General features: G+C 43.3%; 1 protein-coding gene across 1 annotated transcript in view; it reads left to right on the top strand.

Annotated features, from left to right (window-relative positions):
* The window catches only part of DNAH11 (dynein axonemal heavy chain 11), a 395,178-nt gene that overhangs the window by 83,850 nt on the left and 298,225 nt on the right, over positions 1 to 13,103 (top strand). The window contains exons 8-9 of the mRNA XM_073581471.1: positions 4,337 to 4,570; positions 6,129 to 6,296. Of these exons, the coding sequence (XP_073437572.1) occupies positions 4,337 to 4,570; positions 6,129 to 6,296 (402 nt within the window). The remainder of the gene's footprint in view (positions 1 to 4,336; positions 4,571 to 6,128; positions 6,297 to 13,103) is intronic.

Raw genomic sequence — 13,103 nt, forward strand, 5'->3', positions numbered from 1 at the left:
TCTTACAGCTTTGTCTCTATGACCCTTTGGGTACACTCTGAAGAGGCATATTTTCGAAAAGGACCTACTGTCTATTGTCCCTTTACAGACTTCAGTACATTGTGAAGTGATCTCTGGCATAGCTGCATCAGTGCTCCTTTCCTCCCCGCCATGCTCACTGTCAGCTGGCGTGTTTTGTGCACTCCATGTAGCTGGGCCAGGGTGTAGGGCAGTGTTATGATCTGTGGTGCCACATTCTGTGCATTTTACACTGACCTTACAATCCTTGGCGAGGTGAGTTGTGGATGAGCAGCACTTGTAGCAGATACCGTTCTCTTTCAGGAAGCTTCTGCGATCTGGCATAGATTTTCCTCTGAAGGCTCTGCATTTCAGGAGAGGATGAGGCTTCTGATGGAGCGGGTACTGCTTGTCAGGGTCCTGTACCTTTGTCTCTGATTGAGAGTGGCCAGCAGACCTGTAATTGTAACTTGGAGAAGAAACATAAGTCTTGTGCACTGCCACAGATGTTCTGCGTGGATTTGCAGCTGGTGACGGTGTGGCATATGACATTGCAAAATCAAAGCTGGGATCATTTCTGATTGTTGCTTGTTCGTGTATAAATTCTACAAAAAAGGAGAAGGGAGGGAATGGAACACTGTGTTTGTATTTGTACATGGAACCACGTGTGAGCCACCTCTCCTGTAGATTTTAGGGCAACTTTTGGACTATAGGGTTAACACCTTTGGCTGTGTCAAGGAATGCAAATCCTTGTAGGTCACCTTCACATTTGGCAACTAGGACCTCCTTTAGCAGGTCATCGAGCTCTCTAAGGCCTGTTTCACACATCCGCTTGTCACCATCAGTCAAAATCCGCCGATTTGCAAAAAAAACGGATCCGCCATTTATCTTGGCGGATCCGTTTTTTTCCCCATTGACTTTCATTATTGGCGGATTGTGACTGAGGATCGTCCGTTGCATCCGTATTTCTGCGGATCCGCCAAAATTTTGGCGTCTGCTGAGATCACCGAACAGACAATGCAACATTTTTTTTGTTGTCCGGATCCTTATTTTCCTCTTTTCCAACATGTTTAACCCTAAATCCTCTCTCTCTCTCTCCTCCACTCACCACGACATCGCCCGTGATCTCGCCTCATCGCCCGTGATCTCGCCTCCACTCACCGCGACATCGCCCGTGATCTCGCCTCCACTCACCGCGACATCGCCCGTGATGATGCCTCCACTCACCGCGACATCGCCCGTGATGTCGCCTCCACTCACCGCGACATCGCCCGTGATGTCACCTCCATTCACCGCGACATCGCCCGTGATCTCGCCTCCACTCACCGCGACATCGCCCGAGATCTCGCCTCCTATGCCCGCTACCGCTACATCGCCGGTAATCATTTTTTCTTTTCAGCCGCGGTTCCTTTAAAATTCCGAGATCGGCGGATCCTGGCGCACCAACGGTCCGGTGGCTTCCGTTGGTGTTTCATCGCCCACGGATCCGTTATCCGCCATTTTAGCGGCTGCCAACGCACAGGAAAAACGTAAGTGTGAAACAGGCCTAAGTTTTGGGAGACCTTTGTTAGATATTTTAGGAAAATCATCGATTCTTTTGAACAAGGCTCTCTCTATCACCTCTGCTGAGCCGTAACAATCATCCAGCCTCTTCCAGATCTCTTTGAGGCCGACTTGAGGGTGATTTATGTTAATGTCTCTGATCCTTACTGCGTGTTTGACTGACTCTTCTCCTAGGTATTTGACTAAGAGGTCTATCTCTTCCCTGTGTTGTAGCCCCAAGTCTCTAGTGACATTTTGGAAGGAAGCTTTCCAAGCTCTGTAACCCTCAGCTTGGTCAGTGAATTTCATGAGTCCCTTGGCAACCAGACCAAGTCGTGTGAAGAACTTAGCAAATTCTATTGTGAACCGGTTGTCAGCAGAGTATACTGGTGATGGATCACCCTGATAGTGATGTGAGGTGCGTTCATACCTTTTAGTATCCTCAGGGTGGCGCCAGCCGGTGTCATATTGCTTCGTTCTGATGTGCGGTATGTCAGCAAGGCGATTCACGTTGGTTACCTGGTGAGGGGCAAGGTAGTCATTAGCAGAATTGTTTTGTTCCACATTTTCCTGGAGCTAAACCTCATGATGACTCTCACTCGCTTCACTGGACGTGTTGTGTTCTCGGTTATAGTTTGGATCAGGAAGTTCATTAACATATTGAGATGTGCATTGTGGCGAATCTTTCAGCGGCAACTTCAGACTTGACGTACTGCTATGGCTATGCAGCTCAGGGTTGTGTGCGGCTTCTAGTGATTCTGCCTCGGCTAGTACTGCAGCAGCCTGTTTTCACAGCTAGGCTCTCTAAGGCGGCATTTACCGGCGCCTTCTCATTATCTATCTGTGCTTTCTCTATCTTAAGTTGCATCTCTTCTTCAGCATACCTTGCTCGCATTTTGGCGGCTTGAGTATTTGCGCGGGCAATGGCGACCGCGCTGATGATGGATACAGTCTTTGAGGAGACAGATGTAGCAGATTTTGTCCTGTGTGATTTGTGGGACATGGTGTCTTGGAGGATGTTTGGCTGTGCAGAGATTGCTGTAGCTGTATTAGTCTCTGTGTAGCCAGTGACTTGAATCTCACTAGATGGATTTCTGCAGTTTCACTAGTTCCTGCAAGCTGGATGAAGGGCTGTCTTTTCCCTGAATTGCACTAGCTGAATGGTGCTGTGTAACTGGCCTCTGCAGGATGGAAAACTCTTCTATCTCTGAGCTCCCACTAGCTGGATAGCCGCTGTTTCAATGTGGTCCTGCAAGATGGAAGGCTCTTCTCTCTGTATTCCCACTAGCTGAAGAGCCGCTGTTTCATTGTGGTCCTGCAAGATGGAAGGCTCTTTTCTCTGTATTCCCACTAGCTGGAGAGCCGCTGTTTCACTGTTCTGTCCTCACTAATTGAAGCAGACTTCATGTAGCTTATACAGGCAGCTAAACCGCTATACCGGGGTCCATTAAGGAGAATGTAGGTTGAATCTGTATTTTATTGAACTTGGTGGTATATTTATGCTGTGAAACTACAAATAAAACGTATACATACACTGAGTCAATACAGAGTACATCAGGGATACATATCATACATAATACATTAAAAATCAACATCTGCACTACTAGCTGAGGAGGGGGAAGCTAACTGAGCAGGCTGATCTGAGACAGAAATTAGATACAGGAAGCATGTTTACATACCAGCGATGCTGACACAAGGGGAGGAGAGGAATGAGATGCTTCCAGGATGCAGGCTGAGAGAAAATGGAGAACTGGAGGGAAAATGGGACTGGACTAACCATGATCCTTTGCAAAACTTACCAGGGTGCCTTGCAACCTTCCCAGAATACATTGTGAACAGAGGGAAAAGATTCAGAAGTAAACACACAATAACACTAGATGGAGCCAGAAACAATGAAAACATTAAATCTATGGAAGAAACTGAATATTCTGGATATTCACTAGTAATATTATCAGATAGACAATCGAAGATTATGAATTAATTGTCGGAGACAGAACAATGGTCATTATGTCCCTAACTTAACCTAATATTATAGTTAAAATGTATTCTGTATGTTCTACTTAATGCAACCTCAGGCACTACATTAGGCATAGCTCAGTGTATTTGTTTTAGCTGGCGTGTTTCTTTAAGAATCAAAATTACAAGAGCTGTCGCCACAGCGCACTCACAGCTCATGGCACTGGACCAGGTAGTACTTTGTCCTTAGTTGAATCTACAAATTAATTTGGAGAATAGTATCACACAGACATAAAGTTATTATACATTGTTAGAAATAGGTAGTTACAGTAGGAAAAAATACAAGGTACTATAGGTAAATATAATGTAGGCGAAAATCCATTATGCATGGATATGATGCCTCCAGAAGGTAGACTTCAGACCTTCGTACTTAGAACAATGCCAAAGGAAGCAGCACTCAAGTGGATTGTCTAATCTTCCATTGAGCCGTTCTCAAAGCTTAATGGTAGCTCTATGGAAGAACTGAAATGTAGCTTATATGGGGGAATAAATCACTTTTATTGCAGATTATCCATAAAATTCTATGTAACCAGGTGCATACAACATATAATTACAGTATAGATTTAACATGTACTGTATACAATGGATGAATTAATAATTGTTCATAAAAGTTCTCGGTTCTGGGGGAAAAAAAATTAATGTTTTGATCAGTTTCCATGTAGCTGATCTTTTTTTTTTTTTTTAATTGTGTGTATAATCCGATTCATTGTAGTATTATTCTTCTTCACTATTTTTGTTCATTGTCTATCATAAAGTCTTATTGTTACTTATTAAATTCTAGGCAAAATTGTATCTTTCACCGGAAGATCTTTTCAAAGAGGAAACAGAGGAAGCACTAGAGCATGTACAAATTGCAGTGAATGTCCTTAGGACCTTCTTGCATTCATTTCAAAGTCACAGGAACAATCTTGGATCATTTTACCGAGACAGTAATGAATTTAAACCTTGGGATTTTCGCTCTCAACTGGTGTTTGCTAGATATGACAGATTTCTTGAGCGTTTAATGAAGATTGAGGTATTTAATTCTTCTAATTGTATCCTATTCAGATACGAACACTATAAATACTTATATTTATATTATATGAATTGCAAATGAGCCGACCTACACAACATTTTTTTTAATGAAGAACCTTCCGTTCTCTTCTAACATAAGACTTCCATTCTACTTTAAATAATACATTCTTCCACTGACTATAATTATAATTATTAGTGTAATTAGTTTCATTTGACACAGCCATTGACCACGTCAATTATGTTTAATTGGATATATAGGTAGATATTATGTTTTAAGGCTTTGAACCTTAAAATAAATTTAAGTGCCCCCATGTACAATTACTATTGTGATGAGAAGCTGCATATTCTCTAAAATTAATAATGCTTGAAACCGATCTCATTTTATACTGGTAAAGTCATATTATAAGACATTTTGAAAATATGTGCATAGATACTTTTACCACTTATTTTTATTTCCCTTTAATATTTTAAGGCCAATTTCACACATTCGACATTCAAGGTTTGAGAATGGATTGTGATCTCTGGACTGTCTGTAGATCTTCTGACCTGAACTCAATGGTGTCATAGCCATGAGGATTTTGACCTCGGGTGAAGAGACAAGTAGCCAGTCCCTACTTCATGGTCCATACTTGGACCATGAATGTCAGACTCCTTAAACAGGCCTTAAAAATATTGTATTTGTCAATCCAGCCTAATGTCTTCTATAGCGGCATTATATCTACGGCACTGCGCTCAAATTGGAGTCTCTTATTCCTTGCCTCAGTAGAAATTACAACCAAATCTCAGTATCACTGGGGTCGATTTAGTGAAAAAACATTTTCCCTGACATACTGTGTTTGCCATGTTAAAGGGGTTAGTCGGGAATTTTATTTTTTACTATGGGCCTAAAGACTAACAGGCAGGTAGTTTCTAACAGAGGCAACTACCTGCCTGTGGTACCTGGCATCTGCTCCTAGTGGTAACTGACCTCTCCTGCTGGCAGTTCAACTGCTTCATGTGAACAATGAAGCTCTTCTTCTTCCAGGCTACACTGTTTACAGGACCTTACTGTCTCTGTCATTCTGATTGATAGCTGGCTTCCTTTAGATAGGCAGCGGGGAGCAGGTTGGCAGTCAGCATGATGTCGGCAGTCACACCCTGTCAACACAGTAGAGAAGATGAGAAGTTGCAGCTCTGTTCACGTGATGACAATAGAAGCAGCAGAGTCACCTGCAGGAGCGGTCTGTGACCACTCTGTGCTGGCAGAGATCCGCGCCAGGCATAACAGTCATGTGAGTAACAACTACCTGCCTTTAACTACTTAGGCACATTGTCAAAAAAAAGTCCCAGGTAACCCTTTTAAGGGGAATTCATGTAAGCTAGGGAACATTTACCAACTCCATGCAGGTTATCTTGGTGTGGTTTGCAGACCAAGTGGAAGAAGTGGAAGGCATCAGTTGTAAAAGCTGAGCCAATGTAATACCCAAATAAAAGTAAAAATGCAAAAAAAAAAAAAAAAATTAAACAACTGTTTCACATTTTGTTTTGAAAAATTGTGACTATTTTGGTTTTTTTCATAGGCTATATTGAAAACAACAATGGAATTTCAAAAGCTAGAAAAACTAGAGTTTGGAGGAAGTCATGGGAATGCCTTGACTGAGCAGGTCATGCATCTTCAAGAAGATTTTGACGATCGGTGCAAAGTGTTCAAAGAAAATTCCCAGGATCCTACAGATTATACAAACACGGTATTGCTTTCCTTACCTAGATGCGTTTCGAATTAATTGCTTCATGTGCAAACCAATGTTATTACATACCTAAAATCGCTGCTGTAATTTTACATTTTTTTTTAAACATTGACTATTAATACAGTATGTATTTTAATACTGTATATGTTAAAAGCCGGATACATCTTTCTATGAGCAAGAGAAAAACTACAATAACAAAGTACTGTATATAATGTGTGTTACTTAAAATCTGCTATCTTTACCTATGTTGTACAGTACCTTGTATTTGTTAGAGGCTGCCTATGTATTGCAATCACAGTCAAACAGTAACTATGAAGAAGGGTGGGATGAGACTTTTGTACAGTGGTGTATATTTAATGTTTAACCCTTTACCAACATGCGCCGTGTATATACAGCGCCGCAAGAGTGCGTTCCCACAATGCGCAGTATATACTGTATACGGTAATGCTATTTCTGGTCACCTGGCTGCATCGCCTGGTGACCGGGGTAAGATGGTTACTGTCTCTGACAGTACCCCAATATTCCATATGGTCATGGCAAGGACACTATTTGAAGCAATCCAAAAATGTCTGCATTGTAGTGATAATGCGCAATGTCATCCCTGATACGATCCTAACTTCGATCATCTATACAAAATTCGGCTAGTAGTTGACCAGAAAATTTTCTCAGGCATACAACCACCAAAGGGACATCTCTGTAGATGAGTCACTGGATCATTTCAAGGGGAGGCTAAAATTACAACAATACCTGCACAGTAAGAGGGTCATGTACGGAATAAAACTGTACAAGCTGTGCAAGAGTACACAAAGAGTCTATGAAGGCAAGGACACCCATATTAACCCCCCTGAATGACCCTCTGTTTTGGGGGTGAGTGGGAAAATTGTGTAGAAATTGCTGCACTCACTGGTGGATGAAGGTTATCACCTCTATATTGATAACTTTTACATCAATATCCCATTTTTCAAGACCCTCTCTGTCAGAGGTACAGTTGCATGTGGCGCCATGGCAAAAAAAAAATTAGAGACGCCTGCCTAAGCCGCTAATTATGCAACTGCTGAGAAAGGGGGCGAAAATAGAGGCCAGTACAGCAGCAACATTCTGATGGTCAAGAATAAGGATATACTGTAAGGAGGACATACACTGTGACAACAGCTCCCATATCACTGTGTGAGGTACCCCAACACAAGTCCCAAAGCCAGATTGTATCTTGGATTATAATAAATATATGGGAGGTGTTGATCTCTGATAAGGTCTTCAAACCATACAGTGCCATGTGGAAAGATAAAGTATGGTACAAAAAAATTGGCTGTGCACATTGTACAGATGGCACTGTACAATGCTTTTGTGCTGTTCCGATCTGTAGGCAATACAGGGACCTTCCTTCAGTTTCCGGAGGTAGTCATCAAGGCTCTTATGTTTAGCACTCAGGAAAGTGAGGATCCCAGTACTTCTGAAACTGAATAGAGCCTGTGTCGTCCCAGGTCAACATTTTCCAGAAGAGGTTCCTCAAACAGTGAAGAAGGGAATATCACAAAAATGGTGCGAAGTATGTTCCAAGAGGGGAATCCGAAAGGACACAATTTACCATTGTGAAACCTAGCCCAGAGAAACCTGGACTTTGCATTAAGGTTTGCTTTGAAGTGTACCACACGTCAACAAATTAATACAATTTGTTTTTACCCTGTTGACACAACACAGTTTTTTTTTATCTGATGTACTGCCCACACCTTACATATGCCACCACATTATAAATACATACACCAGTAAAACCAAAAGCAATGTAATAATTACTATAAAACTATGCCTCTAGATAAATTCCTTGAGGGGTGTAGCTTCCAAAATGGGGTCACTTGTGGGGGATTTCCACTGTTTAGACACATCAGGGACTCTCCAAACGCGACTGGATGCTCGCAAACCATTCCATCAAAGTCTGCGCTCCAAACTATCTAGCTCATAACGAAAAAAAATTGTTTCAAAAATTGTGTTGATGTAAAGTGGACATGGTAAATGTTATTTGTTAACTATTTCGTATGACATAACTTTATATTTTAAGGGTTTAATAATGAAAAGTTTGAAAATTGTGAAATTTTAAGGGTTTTTTTGCCAAATTTTAGATATTTTCACGAACGCACGTTGTATTGAACACATTTTACTGCTGTCATGAAGTACAATATGTCACGAGAAAACATTCTCAGAATCAGTGGGACCCATTGAAGCATTCCAGAGTTATTACCTCATAAAGTGACACTGGTCAGAGTTGAAAAAATTGGTCTGGTGAGGAAGGTGAAAACTGACTTCGGGGTGAAGGGGTTATTGACCCTGTGGTATCAAATATTTAAGGAAATATGAGAAAAGGGGTTTCATTCCTCTTGGCATAAGGTTCCTATATTCCCTCCAGAGATAAAAAAAAAAATAATAGTAGGTCTTACATTGGGTGCAGATGTATGTAGTGAGCTCAGGAACAGTGCCTTCACCATACTTTGCAAGTGCCAGCTGTGTTGCACAGCCAGAACCTGCTGCTAACAGCAGTGACCAGAGCAAGCTCAGATCACTGCTGATTGACCATTAAATGGAATCTGTCAGGTCGTTGTTGCCTTCCATACTAGTAGTATCCTGAAATAAGGCTTGAGCAGCCCTTTCAGGATATATAACTTTTATTGCTGTACTTTGCCCCGTTGTGTTGCTGTAAGTCCCTGAAAATTTAGTCGCACACCGGCGAGTCATATTCACATAATATGAAGCAACAAAAAAAAGCGGTCTATAGGAGCGCTAAATTTCTGCCTCTCCTTTAGCCCGCTTTTTTTTTGTTGCTTCACATTGAATTTCCCTCTCTGAGGATCAGCAGCAGGAGTAGCTTGGAGGGCAGTTGCTTGTGGGAGATCCTGCATTTGCTGGGCGGTGCTGGGAAGCTCCGGGATCCTTGGTGTTCACTTACGGCTGGGATCGGTCTCAACTTCACATCTGGAGCCGGTGAGAGATGGATTGACCAGGAGAGCGGAGGTTGCTGACAGCCACGTACAGTGCCCTTCTGGGTTGCGAGGACACGCTCCCCAACTACCATTCACGTTCACCCCATGGTTGTGCAAGGGTGGCACAACCCTGTAAGGTGAGCACCCTGTCGATTCAGTTAGGGAATTAATTTAAACACAGGTACACTCATTGCGCCTCTCTTTGCATTTTATTTTTCATATTCACATAATAGTCACATAATCCTGCCCCATCCCTCTGCGCCGGCGTCGGTGATTCAATCAGACTGCCAAATAGCGCTCCCGAGGATCGCATTGCAAACCTCGTACTGGTCATCTGCTTCATGTATTTCTATGGAGCTGTCACGCTGAGGACAGGAGAGCTAACAGCCAGTCTGAGGATTGCGATGCAGGCGAGTAATCACTGATTCCAATGCAGAGGAGTGGGTGAGATTATGATCAGGGAAAGGGGTGAATATTCATTTTGCATTTACATATGTTTGACTTGTTTGCACAATTATACATTTCCCGGGTCTTGGAGCAATACAATGCAGCAACGTACAGCAATAAAAGTCACATACTGTATCTTGAAATGGCTGCCCAAGCCTTAATTCAGGACACTGTTGGTACCGTATGAAAAATTGTCCTGACAGACTCCCTTTAAATGGTCCAATTGCTTAGTTCAACTGTGCCCCTGTAACATGGCATGGGGTAGGAGCCGTAGGAGAAGTACTCATCTTCCGTGCCCTATCACGCTACATGAAAATGGGGGTCCTGGCTGGATGTATGGACTTTAACTCTTGATGTTGGTGACTTTGGCAGCCCAGGACCAGATGTTGTAAAGTTCAATTAGGGAGTTTACCACTTAAAAATTAACTTTCTTTTCCAGAAAAATAATGTAGGTAGGAGTATGTGTAGTGGATAGAGGGGGTAAAATTTTGTGGATGTTTCTCTTAGGACATACAACATTTTCATACACTTTTTGTTCCTTCCTTCACTCTCTTTCCATTAGCTTCTCTCTCTTGCTTCATCACCACCCAGCACAACACTTAAGGAGCTTTCCCTAGTTTCCCACGACAGCACCACTAACCAGTAAGCGAGAGTCCTACTTCTCAACCAGTGGTTCCGCATCCTTTTCCCCTTAGGGAAGCTACTTATACCACCATGGCCACCATGGCTGTTACTTGGCTTCTCTACTTGCCAACAACTTGCAACTACTACATGGCGCACTCTCTGTCCCACTTTTCTTCTTAGTGGCGCTCAGTCACTTAGCTGTCGGATAACTCTGTACCATCCAGCATGGCTTGCAGCGCCAGGCCTAGTCTCTGGAAAATCACTCACTCCTTCTAATGCTCGTCCTTGTATCTCCTCTAGATCATGCTGTACATTATCTCAGTCTCCTCTCACTTTTGGGATGCCCAGTCCATGCGACCCTGCTGAGTTTTCAGACCAAAGGTCCGCTGTGGCTGCTGGCTAGGCCCTATCTGCCTTCCAGACAGCAAACTTCCTCTGTCCCTTCGCTTCAGCCTTTCCCTCTGTGGGTAAGGGCCCCGTCACACATGGCGATCTCGCTAGCGAGATCGCTGCTGAGTCACAAGTTTTGTGACACAACAGCGATCTCACCAGCGAGATCGCTGTGTGTGACAGCAATCAGCGACCGGCCGCCCTGCTGGTATCGCTGATCGCTGTAGGAAACCGCTGGACATTTCTTTTGTCGCTGGTCTCCCGCTGGCCAGCACGCATCGCTGCGTATGACAGGCGGGAGACCAGCGATCTGCTGGTAACTAACGTACACATCGGGTATCCAAGGGACGTGCGTCCCTTAGATACCCAATGTGTACGTTAGTTACCAGCGCGCTGATGTAGGGAGCTGGTAACTAACGTACACATCGGGTATCTAAGGGACGCACGTCCCTTGGATACCCGATGTGTACGTTAGTTACCAGCTCCCTGCATCAGCGTGCTGGTAACTAACAAACACAGTGACGCCACGCGCTTGGCGTCGCTGTGCTGATCGCTGGTGAAGCTGTCTGTGTGACAGCTCACCAGCGATCACATAGCGACTCACGAGCGATCCTGACACGTTGATATCCTTGTCGGGATCGCTGGTGAGTCGCTATGTGTGACTCCAGCTTTAGTCACAACCCTTAACTTTACGTGTCCCTATCAACTACCTGTGGCTTGGCAAAACCCAACCTTTCACTAATAACACATAATGCTAAACACATTTCACATCAAAAATACATTGCAACAATGCACGTGTCTTCAAAGGGGAACATGAACAGAACTTCCATCTTTTTTTAAATCAAATAATTTTTATTGAGGAAAGCAAAGAAAATGACATTACATGCAAAAGTATATAGACAGTATTACTTTCCGTTTTTAAAAGAGAATACAGTAAAACCAAAAACAGATCCCCCTAAACAAATAAAAAAACAGAACCCATCACCCCCCCCCCTTCACACTTCCAAAACCTTTGTCTATGTATTACATGTTGCACACATTCTTACAACCCTAGTATCCTATCTCTGACAAGATGTACAGAGGCCAGCCCAGGAAAGTCCAACCAGCTCCCACAAATATCCTCGTAATTAGTGTTGAGCATTCCGATACTGCAAATATCGGGTATCGGCCGATATTCGCTGTATCGGAGTTCCCATAATGCAATGAGCCAGTTGTGTTAGCCATGTTAACTAATGGCATGGCTTTGATTGGCTGCTGAAATGATATCATGATTTGTGGTCTGTGCGGGCCTGCCGGGCGTCTGTGCGGGCCTGCCGGGGGTCTGTGCGGGCCTGCCGGAGATTGTGTGTGTGTTTGTTCAGGCATCGTCCGATGGGACTACAAGTCCCATCGGGCTATGCCTGCTACAATGACAGTGATTGACATATTAGCCAATGATGGGACAGTAGTAGTCCCATCATCCGGCTAATGTGTTGAATGTGAAAAAAAAAAAAACATGCATACTACATACATACAACATTCATACAACATTCATACAACATACATACTACATACATACTTCATATATACTACATTCATACAACATACATACATACTACATATATACTACATTCATACAACATATATACATACATACATACATACATACTACATATATACTACATTCATATAGTATGTAGTAGACCCCCGGCAGGCCTGTACAGACCCCGCCCGCACACACACACACACACGCAGGGTCTGCACCCACGCACCGCCCACACTCTTCTCCCCTCCCGAACTGGATATGCAAGGAAAGAAAGGGTTTATTTTCATTCCGATATTTGTGCCCCATTGACTTGCATGAGTTTCCGGTATCGAAATCGGCGATGCCCAATATTTTTGGGGTATCGGTCCGATCCAATCCGATCCGATATTTCCCGATATCGGAAGGTATCGCTCAACACTACTCGTAATGATTCATTGCACCTCTCTTCATGTAAACGCTCCGCTCCATAAGAATTACAAAGTTAACTCTATTCACAAACTCCTTTCTAGTAGGAGGATTTTCATCTAGCCAGTGCAGTGTAATAGTCTTCCTTACAACATAAGGCATTCTGGCTATTGTAAGTCTGTCCCATCTATCCGTCGCCACCCCCTCTACATATCCTAAAATGCATGTCAGTGGATCTTGAGAAACGCTTGTGCCCATCACTTTCTCTATTAAATTTAGGACCACTATCCAATATGCCTGCAATCTGTAACAGGACCACAGCATGTGAAGGCTGTCAGCTTCTTCCATTGTACACCTCGGACAATTAGAGTCCGCCTGTAGTCTGGCCTTTTTCATCCACACAGGGGTCCTGTGTACCCCATGTATGGTGAATAACTGCGATACCCT

The sequence above is a fragment of the Dendrobates tinctorius genome, unplaced genomic scaffold (genome assembly GCF_039654945.1).
Source record: "Dendrobates tinctorius isolate UK_male_01 unplaced genomic scaffold, ASM3965494v1 ptg000070l, whole genome shotgun sequence".
In the NCBI taxonomy this organism is placed as follows: Eukaryota; Metazoa; Chordata; class Amphibia; order Anura; family Dendrobatidae; genus Dendrobates; species Dendrobates tinctorius.